Raw genomic sequence first — 12,438 nt, 5'->3', positions numbered from 1 at the left:
ATATATATATATATATATATATATATATATATATATATATATATATATATATATATATATATATATATATATACACATACATATAAGCTATATATAAGGCACTATATATTTAAATTTTTCAAAAGGAGGGCCCCAATGACCGTTGCCAACGGTCATATTGCACAAATAGCCTATTTTTTTCTTTTTTTTCTTTTTCAATTTACAAAACTAACCTTCTCTAAAACTATAAATACCCCCCTCCCTCTTCTTCATTTCAATACTCAATACTCATTTCTCAATCTAAATTTCTCTCATTCTCTCAATCTCCAATTTTCAAGACTTCAAGTCTCAATCTCAAATCTCAAGTTAAATCATGCCTCGTTCGGAAAGAGTGCGCTCATTTGTTTGGCAACACTTTGAGGTGCTAGAAGAAAATGAAGAAGGTCAAATATTAAAGTGCAAGAACTGTGGTAGAGTCTTAAATTTTTGTTCAGGGTCTGGCACAGGCAGTTTAAGGAGGCATATAAAGTATTGTCTTGAGCGTCATCCGGAACTTCGTATTTAAGATTTTTCGATAATTTGTGTTATTTTAAAATTATTAGACGTATTTATGCTTAATGTTTACTTTGTTATTAATTTATTATGCATGATAATTTAGTTTTACTATTGTTTTGTTATTTTACTTTTTAAATGCAAACTTTAATATATAATTATATATACATACTATACATATTATATATCCTATATATAAATATATTATACTGTATAGCCATGTATAAGCAATTTATATTAGTATATACATATATGGTTTACAAGAAATTGCCTTAAATAAAAAAAATTAAAAAAATAGTCCGGAAAGAAAAGGCCCGTTAGGCCCGTGGGCCCGGCCCATTTAGCCCGGGACCATGTGGGCTTAGGCCCGTCGTGGACCGGTTCCACCCGTTGAGCCCGTGAAGCCCGGAACCGTTAGGCCCGGGACCGCCAAAGACCAGCCCGTCTGAGCTCGGGACCATTTGGTCCGGCCCGTTTGGCCCATTTAGGCCCGGGCCCGGCCCAGAATACAGCATTAATTATGAAGTTGGGGGACTAATGAAGACCAATCGTAGTTTTAGTGTGCATCTAATAAAATGAGCCAAGTTTTGGGAATTTTGAGGTTTTATGCCTATAATTTATGAGGTTGTGAGGATCTAACGGCTAACGCAAATGCATATGGAACTCGAAGCAAAGGCTATTGAAACAAGTCCTGATCCGAGATTTCTCTTAAGGGAAAACCCCCTCCTTGCGGTTAAGGTAACGACTTCGGGCATGGCCAGCTCCCATAGTGTGACGGGCGGTGTGTGCAAGGCCGGGAACGAATTCACCGCCGCTACTAAGATGTTTTAGTTTGCTAAGTTTGAAAAGTCCAAAGAGCGCAGACTAGCCACAGAGCTTGGATACGGTTTCCCGATCGGAGATCCATGGATCACAGACGGTATCTCCCCATGGCCTTACGCCTCTGAAAGCGTCCTTCCTTCTCAATGCCCGGGCATCCATCCAATGCATTCTTTTCGATCTTGTACCGGTTAATACAGCCAGAACCACATATGTAACCCAAGTCAATTCGCGATGTTTTTTAAATCTGCCGGTGAGATACACACGAAATACATGCAGGATCATCATTAGGACCATCATACTTGCCGATCATCGATGAAATGATCGGATTAACCAACCAAAGTTGGCTTCACTTTCATTGTCAAATAGGTTTTTCCTTCATATACCTTACTTACCTCGACCTAGCGAAGCATAACACGAAAAAGGCAGTCCTCTTCTTACCGACATTAAGACAATTACAAATAGACAGAAGCGAGAAGTTTTATTGTGTGCCTCACACAACAGACATTAGTTGTGTGAGGCTCCTTTTTGTCTCACAAATTTGTGGACCCCGATCTTACACTTCTGGGTCCACAAAATTGTGAGACAAAAAAGATGCCTCATACAATTAGTGTAAGTTTTATGAGACACAAAATAAAATTTTCCGACAGAAGCAATTGTTTCTTCTTGCAAAAGAAAAGTCACAATAAGATGAGTAAACCTAAAACAAGAAGCTCACATCAACAGTATTTCGATGCAGACGCATGGTCTAACTAGGCTGAATAAATGAGCAAATTACAGTTCTCAATACGATTAAATCACCATGAAATTCTGACGTTGCTTTCAGGTTGAGGTTTTCTGATTTTCAAGCTAATTATTAGACACAAAAACCCAAGACGCATCTAACGTTATGAACATTAAGGCAAAAGCAATTTGGCATGATAAACTTGCGACTGCATGACAATTCAATTATAGACTCAACATCATATATTATATCCATCAATCTGTAATTAGTCCTTGAAACAATTGACAAAAATTGCAGAAATATGATACTTTTCTCGGGCGGTCTTTAAAGTATTGTCCATGGAGCAAGCGAGGGACAATACTTGTTAAATTTGAAATTCTGCCCATGAGACAAGCCGGAACAAAATTCAAGACCATCCACTTTGAGGGTTATTCATGTACTTCGGCCAACAATTGGTGCTAGCTATTAGAATTTACTTGTGTACTCCACCCAATAATTGGTGCTAGCTGTTGAAATTTGACACGTTAAACGAATCATGATTTAAACGTTCTTAGATCTGCATATACTGCCTCTGTAGTTTACGTGATATTGTTTTTTAATAATCTACTCAAAAAGGAATTACATTTTTATATTTAAAAATAATTTATTTTTAAACTTCTGAAAAAAATGTTATCAAATGTTAGAACATGTTCAATACTAGAAGTTTCAAAAGTCTTATTGCCACACAAAAGCTATAATATTTAGGGATCTTTACACAAATAGCTGTCCATATTCACTGTTTATTTTTTCTAGCCATATACATAGTTTATACATTCATTATACACATATAATACAGAAGTTATGCATATATTACACCTCCACCGGCTATTTTTATTTTAAGCAGAGTGGGCGACTATTTGGGTTAATTCTTCTAATATTTAAGACCATAAGTTTAAGTCTTCATTTCTTTCTTGAACTCTGTGTCGGGTAAAATTATGTCACATAAACGAAAACGGAATACACTGAACTGCAACAATCTAGCAGCCAACTGGGAAGCAAGTCCATTGATGGGGAGGAGGGGAGAGAATCACAATTGCCCTTATAAAAGGGTTCGCTGGCTTCAGTCATTTCACTGACTGAAATCGTACTCAGTTGACGATCTGATATGCTCATACAACTAAAAACGGAAATGAACCAAAACTGCTATTTCTCATTATAAAGCAGCTAATACAAAACTCCTGCAGATACGCTACTATGCAAAATATTGACTCAATAGATTGTATTAACCATGAAATTGAACTCTTATCTTACAGACACCATATTTCTGATAATATATCTTACAGTCACTATTTAGTTATTTGAAATCAACTCTTAACTAGAAAAGATGAGAATTGGCCTATGCATATAGAAAAGTTAGCTATATTAAATTGACTATCTTGATGAATTACAAAAATAACTTAACAAAGTAAAGGAAGATAATTCTTTAACAATCCAAGATGGCTTGTTCATTCCTAAAGTTAATTCCATTATCCAACTAAAAAGAGGTCAAATCAAAGTCAACCACTTCAATTTCAGTTGAATATACTCTTCAAGTGCCTCTTGCCTCCAGTGCTACCTTTCCAACTTCCTGCAAACAGAGAAACAAATCAAAATTCAGAGGTATAATTATCTACCAAGTACAAGTGCATCGAGATCTTTAGCGGGAATAGAACCGCTGTTTTACTGGACAACAGCGTGCCTTGCTTCGCCGTGGGGAAACCAGGATGAGTCCCAAAAAAGACTTTCAAAGGACTGAATAGAACAAACCAAAAAAAGCAAGATGGTATCATCCCAAATGGATTTTGTGTCCTTCCACTGACCCTAGCTCCTGCAGCTTCCTTGACTTGATAGGGCATTCCCAGTGAACCCCAAAGAGGCAGAAGAATATTCTCCATATCTCTCTTGCTATGACAGTGGAGTAGGAGTTGACGTATATCTTCAGAAAATGTTGGTAAGTACATATAGAACCTACTGCTGGGTGAGAAGGGGTAGGAACTTTGCTAAATGCTCTTTCCTATTCATCGAGCTTTATCAGCTATAACACAAATAACCCCTAGCCCTTCCTCTTCTGACAGTTTAATGACGTCTTCTGGCCATACTTTTTTTGCCGCAGCTTCCTTAAATGATTTTGGTAGTGGATTTGTGACTCCAACTCTTTCCTTCTTCCAGCTTTCTCAACGAATCTAAGGCTCTTTTTCTTTTTGAAAAAGACATTATTAAAATTTTCCCCTCTAGCCAAATATTACAAAAAATATAAATAGGAATTGTATTACAGTAATATACGCTGCCAGTGGATAGAGATTGTCCATCCCAGCTACTTAGAGCAAGTTTAATGCATCCTGACATGGCCCAGTGAACTCCAAAAACAGCAAGGAACATTTCCTAAATTAGTCTACTAAAGGTGCAGTGAAGCAGTGGATAATTCACCGGATGTCTAGCTTCCCAACTGGTAGACGGTTCCTTTTCCCCCAAATCAATGAAGAAGGGAGACGTAAGTTGATTCTTCCGAAGAACCGGAAGCGAAGCGCTATGCCGGGGCGGGGGGACGGAAAAAGAAACGGCTCCGAAGAAAAAAATTGGGGTTCCCAATGCTTCTCCACTAGCTCCTCATCGCCCCAACCTTCCCTGTAGGCTCCCTGCTCCGCCAGCGCGACAACTGTCCAAATCATTTGACGCTTCTTCTCACTGAGCAGCCCCTCGACTTCCACTTCAGGTTCGGGGAGCTCCGGCAAGGGGACTTGAGTCTCAGCAGAACCTTCCCTTTTCTTCTCTTTCCTTTCCCTCATCTCCCGGGCCTCAACCGAATTTGCTCCATTTTGCTCAGATGGGGAGCGGAGGTACCCTCGAGCGGTGACTCACTAGCTCCTTCACACAGTAACCATCTACTGCACATGATGAGACCCCTCTTCTGTAAATAATCGTGTTAGACAAGCTTCATGGGCAGCACTCCAAATAAAGCATGCAACTCTCGGATTTCAAGCCAATTTAAAAAGAACTTGTTCAGCAATGGATACTACCTATTGAGGGGTCTTACGCTTTCTGTCCACCTCCTCATGTTTATGAAATATGAGTTTGGCTTAGATTTCTCCAAGCAATGTCAAACAGTCCAAGACATGAAACAAGAAAAAAGGAGACAACTCGTCTCTGTAATAAGATTGTAAACTCTCAGTCTGGGCTGTGTTTAAATGAGGTTGAAGATGGACTTGTTTGTGTTTTTCCAGAAAATGAGATGACTGGGATTGAAGGGCATGAAGTGGTGGAATCGAGGAAGATACGCGGTGGAGAAGAGCTGAAAAAATGTGGAGAGTAGTAAGAGAAAGGCTGTCGTAGTTGTGGTGGTGACGAAAAGGTGAAGGACGGCAGCAGTGGTTGAAGGTAGAAAATGGATTCATTTTGGATGATATTTTATTGAGAAATATATATTTTTAGCCACTCCAAAAAATAATAGCTAACAAAATATATATTTTTTGTATATATATAATATACATATTTTATACACTTTTTTGGCTAGGGAATGCAATTAGTTTCGGCCGACTAGCCAATTTTGTATTTGCCCTATTTTATTCACAAAAATGGGACCTTACCAACTTATTCAAATTTGCTCCATTTCAGCTGACTGATTAACAAAATGAGGCTTAATACCCAATTTGACGCCTGTAGTTGCACATGTATTTTTAATGCCGACCCTTAACTTCATACCTCTCAAATAGACACCTTCAGCAAAAACATATATTTTAAACACTCCCAACCTTGTCTGTTCCTCACTTGCTCTAACAAGGATAACAAACGAGAACTACGTCAGATAAACTCCTGCCATGATATCGTTATCATCATCCATAAAAGAACTTCTTTGTCCTCTTTTCTCCATTTTGTTCCTCCGTTGTTAGGTTCAAACATACACCCAAAAATACAACCTCCACCACTTCTCCCCTCAAAAACACTCTCAAAACCTCATACCAAAAATTCTCAACACTCAATTACGCCATAACCACTCACAGCTTTCCCATACCCACCAAACAAACACCACAAAAAATCTCTTCAAAGAATTCTCCCTCCCTTCTTCTGTTTTCCTCAGCTTTCTAGCAACAGCGAAACTTTGCAACTTGTAATTGTCGCCGCAATTTTCATCGAAAAGAGATTGAGGGCGAGTCAAAAATGACCCCAACACCCTCATATGCTGCATTCAACCACCAAGAAATAATAGCAATAACCGCCACATAGACGCCCAAACTCCCACTTCTTAACATAGTGCAGACATATTTTCATAGATTGTCCTGTGCCACCAGCAATGATGACTTTCAGAAGGGACACTGGAGCTCCATCATCTCCTTATTTTATATCTTTATTTTCCTTTGGAAGACGAATCGGCACATGGATTTGCCGTCCTATGCGTCTGAGGATATCATGAAATGTATAAAGACGTTTGACAAAAGTTGCAAGCACCCAGATCTAAGCTCCATCACTTAATAATAAAGTGAGAGAACGGAGAAGAAAGAGATAAAAAATGAGGGACTTTTACATTTTTAACTATATTTTTCAGTGGCACGCGCCTTTAAGTCGTGTATACCACACACTTTTCCAACTCAGCTATTTAATTGTCACATTAGTTCGTCAATGTTCAGAGGCATCTAAAACAGTAGATTTGTACAGGTTCAGGTTCTTGGTCGAGAACCCTCAAAGTTGGGAAGCCAACGGGTGTCTATTTGAGTATTAAGCCTAAACATGAGGGGCATTTAAAAAATTTGAACTTTTTCCTTTTCTTTTATCCACGTGTCTTGCTTGCGTGGCAATTTAAAATGGTTGGCATAAATAGCCAGCTGGAGTTTCGCTAGAAATGAAAAGGCATATATGATAAGTTTGGTAACGGCGAGTTATATTTGAAGCAAACTTTTAAAGAAGGGAGTGGATTACTAGTTTAGCAAAATTCAAGGATAAATTTGGACATTTTTCCTATTATTATTTATCACAGAATCTTAGCCGCAAACTCAACTTAATATTAATGTACAAGCAAGCAAGGCATCACTACGTTTTTCATTTGTCATCTACCCAGATGAGCGAACAATTTACATTAATGCCTTATACTCTAGGAATTTCATAAAACCAAGAGTAAAAAAGGGAAAAAGAATCGGAAATATTTCTGGTTGTAGTTACTCATGTTTGTCTTTCTCCAGACAAGTGGTTCAACAAAAGCATCTTCTTGCTATATTTAAGTATCAAAATAAGAATTTTCTGTCAGGGTATCTCAAGTAACAAGATAAAGTCGTTTTAGCACTAGTATCATGTACTTTTCTAGGCTTCTCCCAGAATCTATCATTTGATCAGTATTTGTCCTGGGTTATCTTAGGAAAAAGGCCTTAACCACATAGATCGAGCTACCAAAAGACAAACACCATAGAAACCACAAAACCAAATATCATTTAATTGACCCATTTCACAACAAAATAAATAAATTATAAAGGAGATTGTATACCTCGTCTAAGGCATTAACTATACTTTTGGCCTGCAAAAACTGACAATCTTTTCTCCATGAAATCCTTTACGAGCACGGATTCGGAAAGTTGCCCAAGGTGTACGAAGAGTGAGATTTTCAACTTTTACGGTCATGAAAAATTCACGATATCTACTCAACATAAAGTTCACTGTTTCAATCTTTATAACCTTGTACTTGTAAACCTGCAAAGACAATCACTATCATTTATAAAAACCATCACATCATAATGATGAACGATATTAGGGGTGAGGTAGACTATCCACACAAAGCAAAGATGCATAGAGGCATACACTGGTTTTGTTAAATTCCTCGATAGCATAAGTAGCCAATTCCATCAGCATGTCAACCTCCCTCTCAAAATCCAGATATGGTACATAAAAAGCTGCCTTGGCATTACCGGGATAGACGTCAATGTCAAAACCCTGTCAAACAAGCCAAACTGTCATAAATTGCCATCAAATTGATGACAAAACGAGGCTCTGAATTACATAGATCTTTCCATATTTTAGTTATGTAGGGATAGCTATGTCCTAAGGATTGAGCAAGCGAAAGCCTGGGGAGATTATTTTTTAATAACAGCGGTGTCTGCACTAGTATGCATTCACCTCGGCTGTTCTACCACCTACCTCCTACTAAAATCAACTTATTGTGAAAGTGCTTTTCTTAGAAGTCCTTTCCAAGAAAGTACTTTTGATGAGAAGCATTTTATGTTTTGCTAATCAATTTGAAAAGCACTTTTGAGCAACAATAGCCAAGCTTTTAAAAAGTGCTTCTAAGTGTATTTTCTCAAACGTACTGTTAAAAAAGTACTTTTGGGTAAAGCTACTTTTTTCAGCTTCTCTAAAACAGCTTCTACTTCTACTCAAAAACACTTTTTTTCTTCTAAAAGCTTGGCCAAACACCTTAACTTTGAAAGAAAAGCATTTTTGGCCAAAAAAAGCTTGGCCAGACAGGCTATTAGAGAGATAGAAAGAAATCACCTATCACATTTGCCTTTGCTGGGATGTCAACCCTAGCCACCAAGATTCTCATCCCGTTTCATTGACCGCTAGGTCATATACCCTTGGGTGTCAAAGGAGATGATAGTGAAATTAAAACGAAGCTAAAATTCATCAATTAGGCCATAGTGCAACCAAATGGTAACAAATGAATAAATTTAGTTCAAGTGTTCAACAACATGAAGCTAAAATGCGGGTCAATCAAGGAATAAGAACCACTTAAAGATCTAAGAACTATGTAACCAAGACAATAACTTTGAGGAGCGCGAGATTGGGTGAAGCTTGAGAGCAGCTCAGCTTGGCTCGTCCGGAATGCTAGTGAAGAGGGAAGAAAGGAAGTTGCTTTGAGCAAATGGTAACCAGTGGTTGGATTTCTTAAGGATGGGATTTTTCCCCGAACTACCTTCATGAAAGTTTCAGACGTTACAAATAATAGCATATCCGGGAAAGGATAAAAGAGAGAGAGTAAGAACCAAAAAAATAGGAGCAAGAGAAGACATACAAGAACTGAAATTTCAGATTTTTATCTTATACTATCTCATTAGATGGAGGAGTAGTGAGGACACCAGCGCTATGTGGGCTACGACGGCGAACTGAGTTAGGGAGGCGGCGAAAGAGGTGATAGGGATTTCGAAGGCTCACTCTGGCAGGCACCAAGGCGACTGGTGGTGGAATGACATAGTCCAAGGCAAAGTGGAGGTGAAGAAGGATGCGTATATGAAGTTGGTAGGGAGCACATGCGAGGAGGAGAGGAGAGCGAATAGAGAGAGGTACAAGGTAGCAAGAAAGGAGGCTAAGCTAGCGGTCACGGAAGCTAAGAATACAGCGTTTGGCTGACTGTATGAGGAATTGGGGGAAAAAGGCAGGGATAAGAAGTTGTTTCGATTGGCTAAAGCGAGAGAGAGGAAGGGTCGGGATCTGGATCAAGTGAGGTGCATCAAAGACGAGGATGGTAGAGTCTTGATGGGGGAGTCCCAGATTAAACAGAGATGGCAGATGTACTTTCAGGGTCTTCTAAATGAGGAAGGGGACCGTGATATAGTGCTAGGGGATCTGGGACATTCGGAGAGTCTCCGAGACTTTGGGTATTGTAGGCGTATTAAGTTGGAGGAGGTCGTGGGGGCTATGCGTAAGATGAGTCGGGGCAGAGCGACCGGGCCAGATGAAATTCCGGTTGAGTTCTGGAAGTATGTGGGTAGAGCAGGCTTAGAGTGGCTGACTGGGCTGTTTAATGTTATTTTCAGGACGAAGAGGATGCCGGATGAGTGGAGGTGGAGTACAGTGGTTCCGTTGTACAAGAACAAAGGTGACATTCAGTGTTGTAACAACTATAGGGGTATCAAGTTACTAAGTCATACCATGAAAGTTTGGGAGAGGGTGGTGGAGGCGAGGGTGAGGAAGATAGTGTCTATATCTGACAACCAGTTCGGGTTCATGCCGGGTCGCTTGACCACGGAAGCTATCCACCTTATTAGGAGGTTGGTGGAACAGTACAGGGATAGGAAGAAAGATCTGCACATGGTGTTTATTGACTTGGAGAAAGCGTATGACAAGGTCCCTAGGGAGGTGCTATGGAGATGTTTGGAGGTAAAAGGTGTGCCGGTAGCTTATGTTAGAGCGATCAAGGACATGTATGATGGAGCTAAGACTAGGGTAAGGACTGTGGGAGGCGACTCGGAGCATTTCCCGGTGGTTATGGGGTTACACCAAGGATCAGCGCTTAGCCCGTTCTTATTTTCCTTAGTAATGGATGCACTAACACACCGTATTCAAGGGGAAGTGCCATGGTGTATGTTATTCGCTGACGACATAGTCCTGATTGATGAGACGCGGGACGGTGTTAATGAGAGGTTGGAGGTTGGAGGTTTGGAGACAGGCTCTCGAGTCTAAGGGTTTCAAATTGAGTAGGACTAAGACAGAGTACCTGGAGTGCAAGTTCAGCGCCGAGTCGAGGGAAGTAGGCATTGATGTAAAGCTTGGATCACAGGTCATCCCCAAGAGAGGTAGTTTCAAGTACCTTGGGTCGGTTATTCAAGGGGATGGAGAGATTGACGAGGACGTCACTCACCGCATAGGAGTGGGGTGGACGAAATGAAGGCTAGCATCTGGAGTCTTATGTAACAAGAAAGTGCCACTGATACTCAAAGGTAAGTTTTATAGGGCGGTGGTTAGACCGGCCATGTTGTGGGCAGAGTGCTGGCCAGTTAAGAACTCTCATATCCAGAAAATGAAGGTAGCTGAGATGAGGATGTTGAGGTGGATGTGCGGGCACACTAGGATAGATAAGATCAGGAATGAAGATATTCGGGAGAAGGCAGGTGTGGCCTCTGTGGAGGACAAGATGCGGGAAGCGAGGCTCAGATGGTTCGGGCACGTGCGGAGGAGAAGCCTAGATGCTCCGGTGAGGAGTGTGAGCTGCTGGCTTTAGTGGGTACGAGAAGAGGTAGAGAACGGCCTAAGAAGTATTGGGGAGAGGTGATCAGGCAGGACATGGCACGATTGCAGATTTCCGAGGACATGACCCTTGATAGGAAGGTCTGGAGGTCGAGCATTAGGGTTGTAGGATAGAGTGCTAGTCGAGCTTCTCCTTCTCCATTCCGGGGGTGAAGCGAGTTTGAGTAGGTTGGTCATTGACGGCTTGTGGTTAATGTCGAGTTCACACTAACCTTACTGTTTTCCATAGCTCTGGACCTTAGTTGCGGGTTATTGTTATTGCATGTTATCTATTTTATGGTTTTTAGGATGCTGTCATTATTTCTATGGTTATGTTGACATTACTGATGAATTGTCTTTTCTTGTTTTCTTGTTTTATTTCCATCTTCCTGAGCCGAGGGTATATCGGAAACAGTCTCTCTGCCCTATCGGGGTAGGGGTGAGGTCTGCGTACACTCTACCCTCCCCAGACCCCACTTAGTAGGTCTTTACTGGGTCGTCGTCGTCGTCGTCGTTGTTGTATCTTATACTATCTCATTGTTAAGAATTGATGTATTTTATCTAACAGTTCTATTTTACTTGGATATTAAGATTAGACAACCTCACATGGATCACATGATCGATTTTTTAACGACAAACTTGGCAAAAATACACCACTAGGTCAAAAAGCCAATTCATAATGTTAGAACTAGGCAGAATCAAAAAGCAACTTTGTAATTCCTTTGGCTTAGAATTCTCGAAACAGATTATTATAATGATGAACTTTAGCTTGATTACAGATTGTCCAACTTCATAATGTTGTACTATAAAAAACGAGAAAATTGAAAAACTAGGAAGAAGAAGAAGACAAACATGGCTTTGGATAATCTGACGGAAGTATCTAGAATAAATTTTGCGAAATTCATCACGATACTCCTTGAAGAAGGGGTCGGGCAAAAAATCGTCATCGTTCCAGAGATCCTCATGATCCAGGTATTTCCGGGGCAGTTCCCTCTGCCAAACGAAGAAACCAGCCTCAGGAACTAGGGAACGGAATCTTGTACAAACCACACAGCAAATACCCAAAGCTTTGGCATCGCCGATAGTGTCGAAGATCCGGAGCACAAGCGAGTCGGGTAACCGCTCGAAGCAGTCGATCGGTGAACTCATCGACAAATTGGGCTTTTCGGGAGAAGACAGATTTATGAGATATTTGGTCCCACATTTAACCTATACTTATTTTTTAAAAAAATTTTAATTTGTACCCACTTTTTAAACAATTTTACCCCCTTTCTCCTCCTCCTTCATTTTCTTCTTCTTCTTTCTTCTGCAGCTGTTGGTGCTGCTATGAAACTTCGGTTCATGAATAATTGCCATAAATATATTTATCATATTATTTAAAAATAAATTATAAATAATTACGTAAGTTAGTAGACAATCTGAGT

The 12,438-nt window shown here is 40.0% G+C and overlaps 1 protein-coding gene across 1 annotated transcript; it reads right to left on the bottom strand.

The window, feature by feature from the left end:
* Positions 1–3,317: 3,317 nt before the first annotated feature.
* On the bottom strand, positions 3,318–12,204 carry LOC109236760. Its single transcript, XM_019402977.1, has 4 exons — positions 11,867–12,204; positions 7,874–8,005; positions 7,563–7,765; positions 3,318–3,680 (listed from the first exon to the last, which is right to left on the bottom strand). The coding sequence occupies exons 1-3, from the start codon at positions 12,161–12,163 to the stop codon at positions 7,580–7,582; spliced, it is 615 nt and encodes a 204-aa protein (XP_019258522.1). The 5' UTR covers positions 12,164–12,204; the 3' UTR covers positions 3,318–3,680; positions 7,563–7,579.
* Positions 12,205–12,438: the final 234 nt, after the last annotated feature.

This window comes from Nicotiana attenuata, unplaced genomic scaffold (genome assembly GCF_001879085.1).
Source record: "Nicotiana attenuata strain UT unplaced genomic scaffold, NIATTr2, whole genome shotgun sequence".
Classification (NCBI taxonomy): Eukaryota; Viridiplantae; Streptophyta; class Magnoliopsida; order Solanales; family Solanaceae; genus Nicotiana; species Nicotiana attenuata.
The sequence above is the reverse complement of the archived record's forward strand: the minus strand, read 5'-3'. Positions and strand labels throughout refer to the sequence as shown.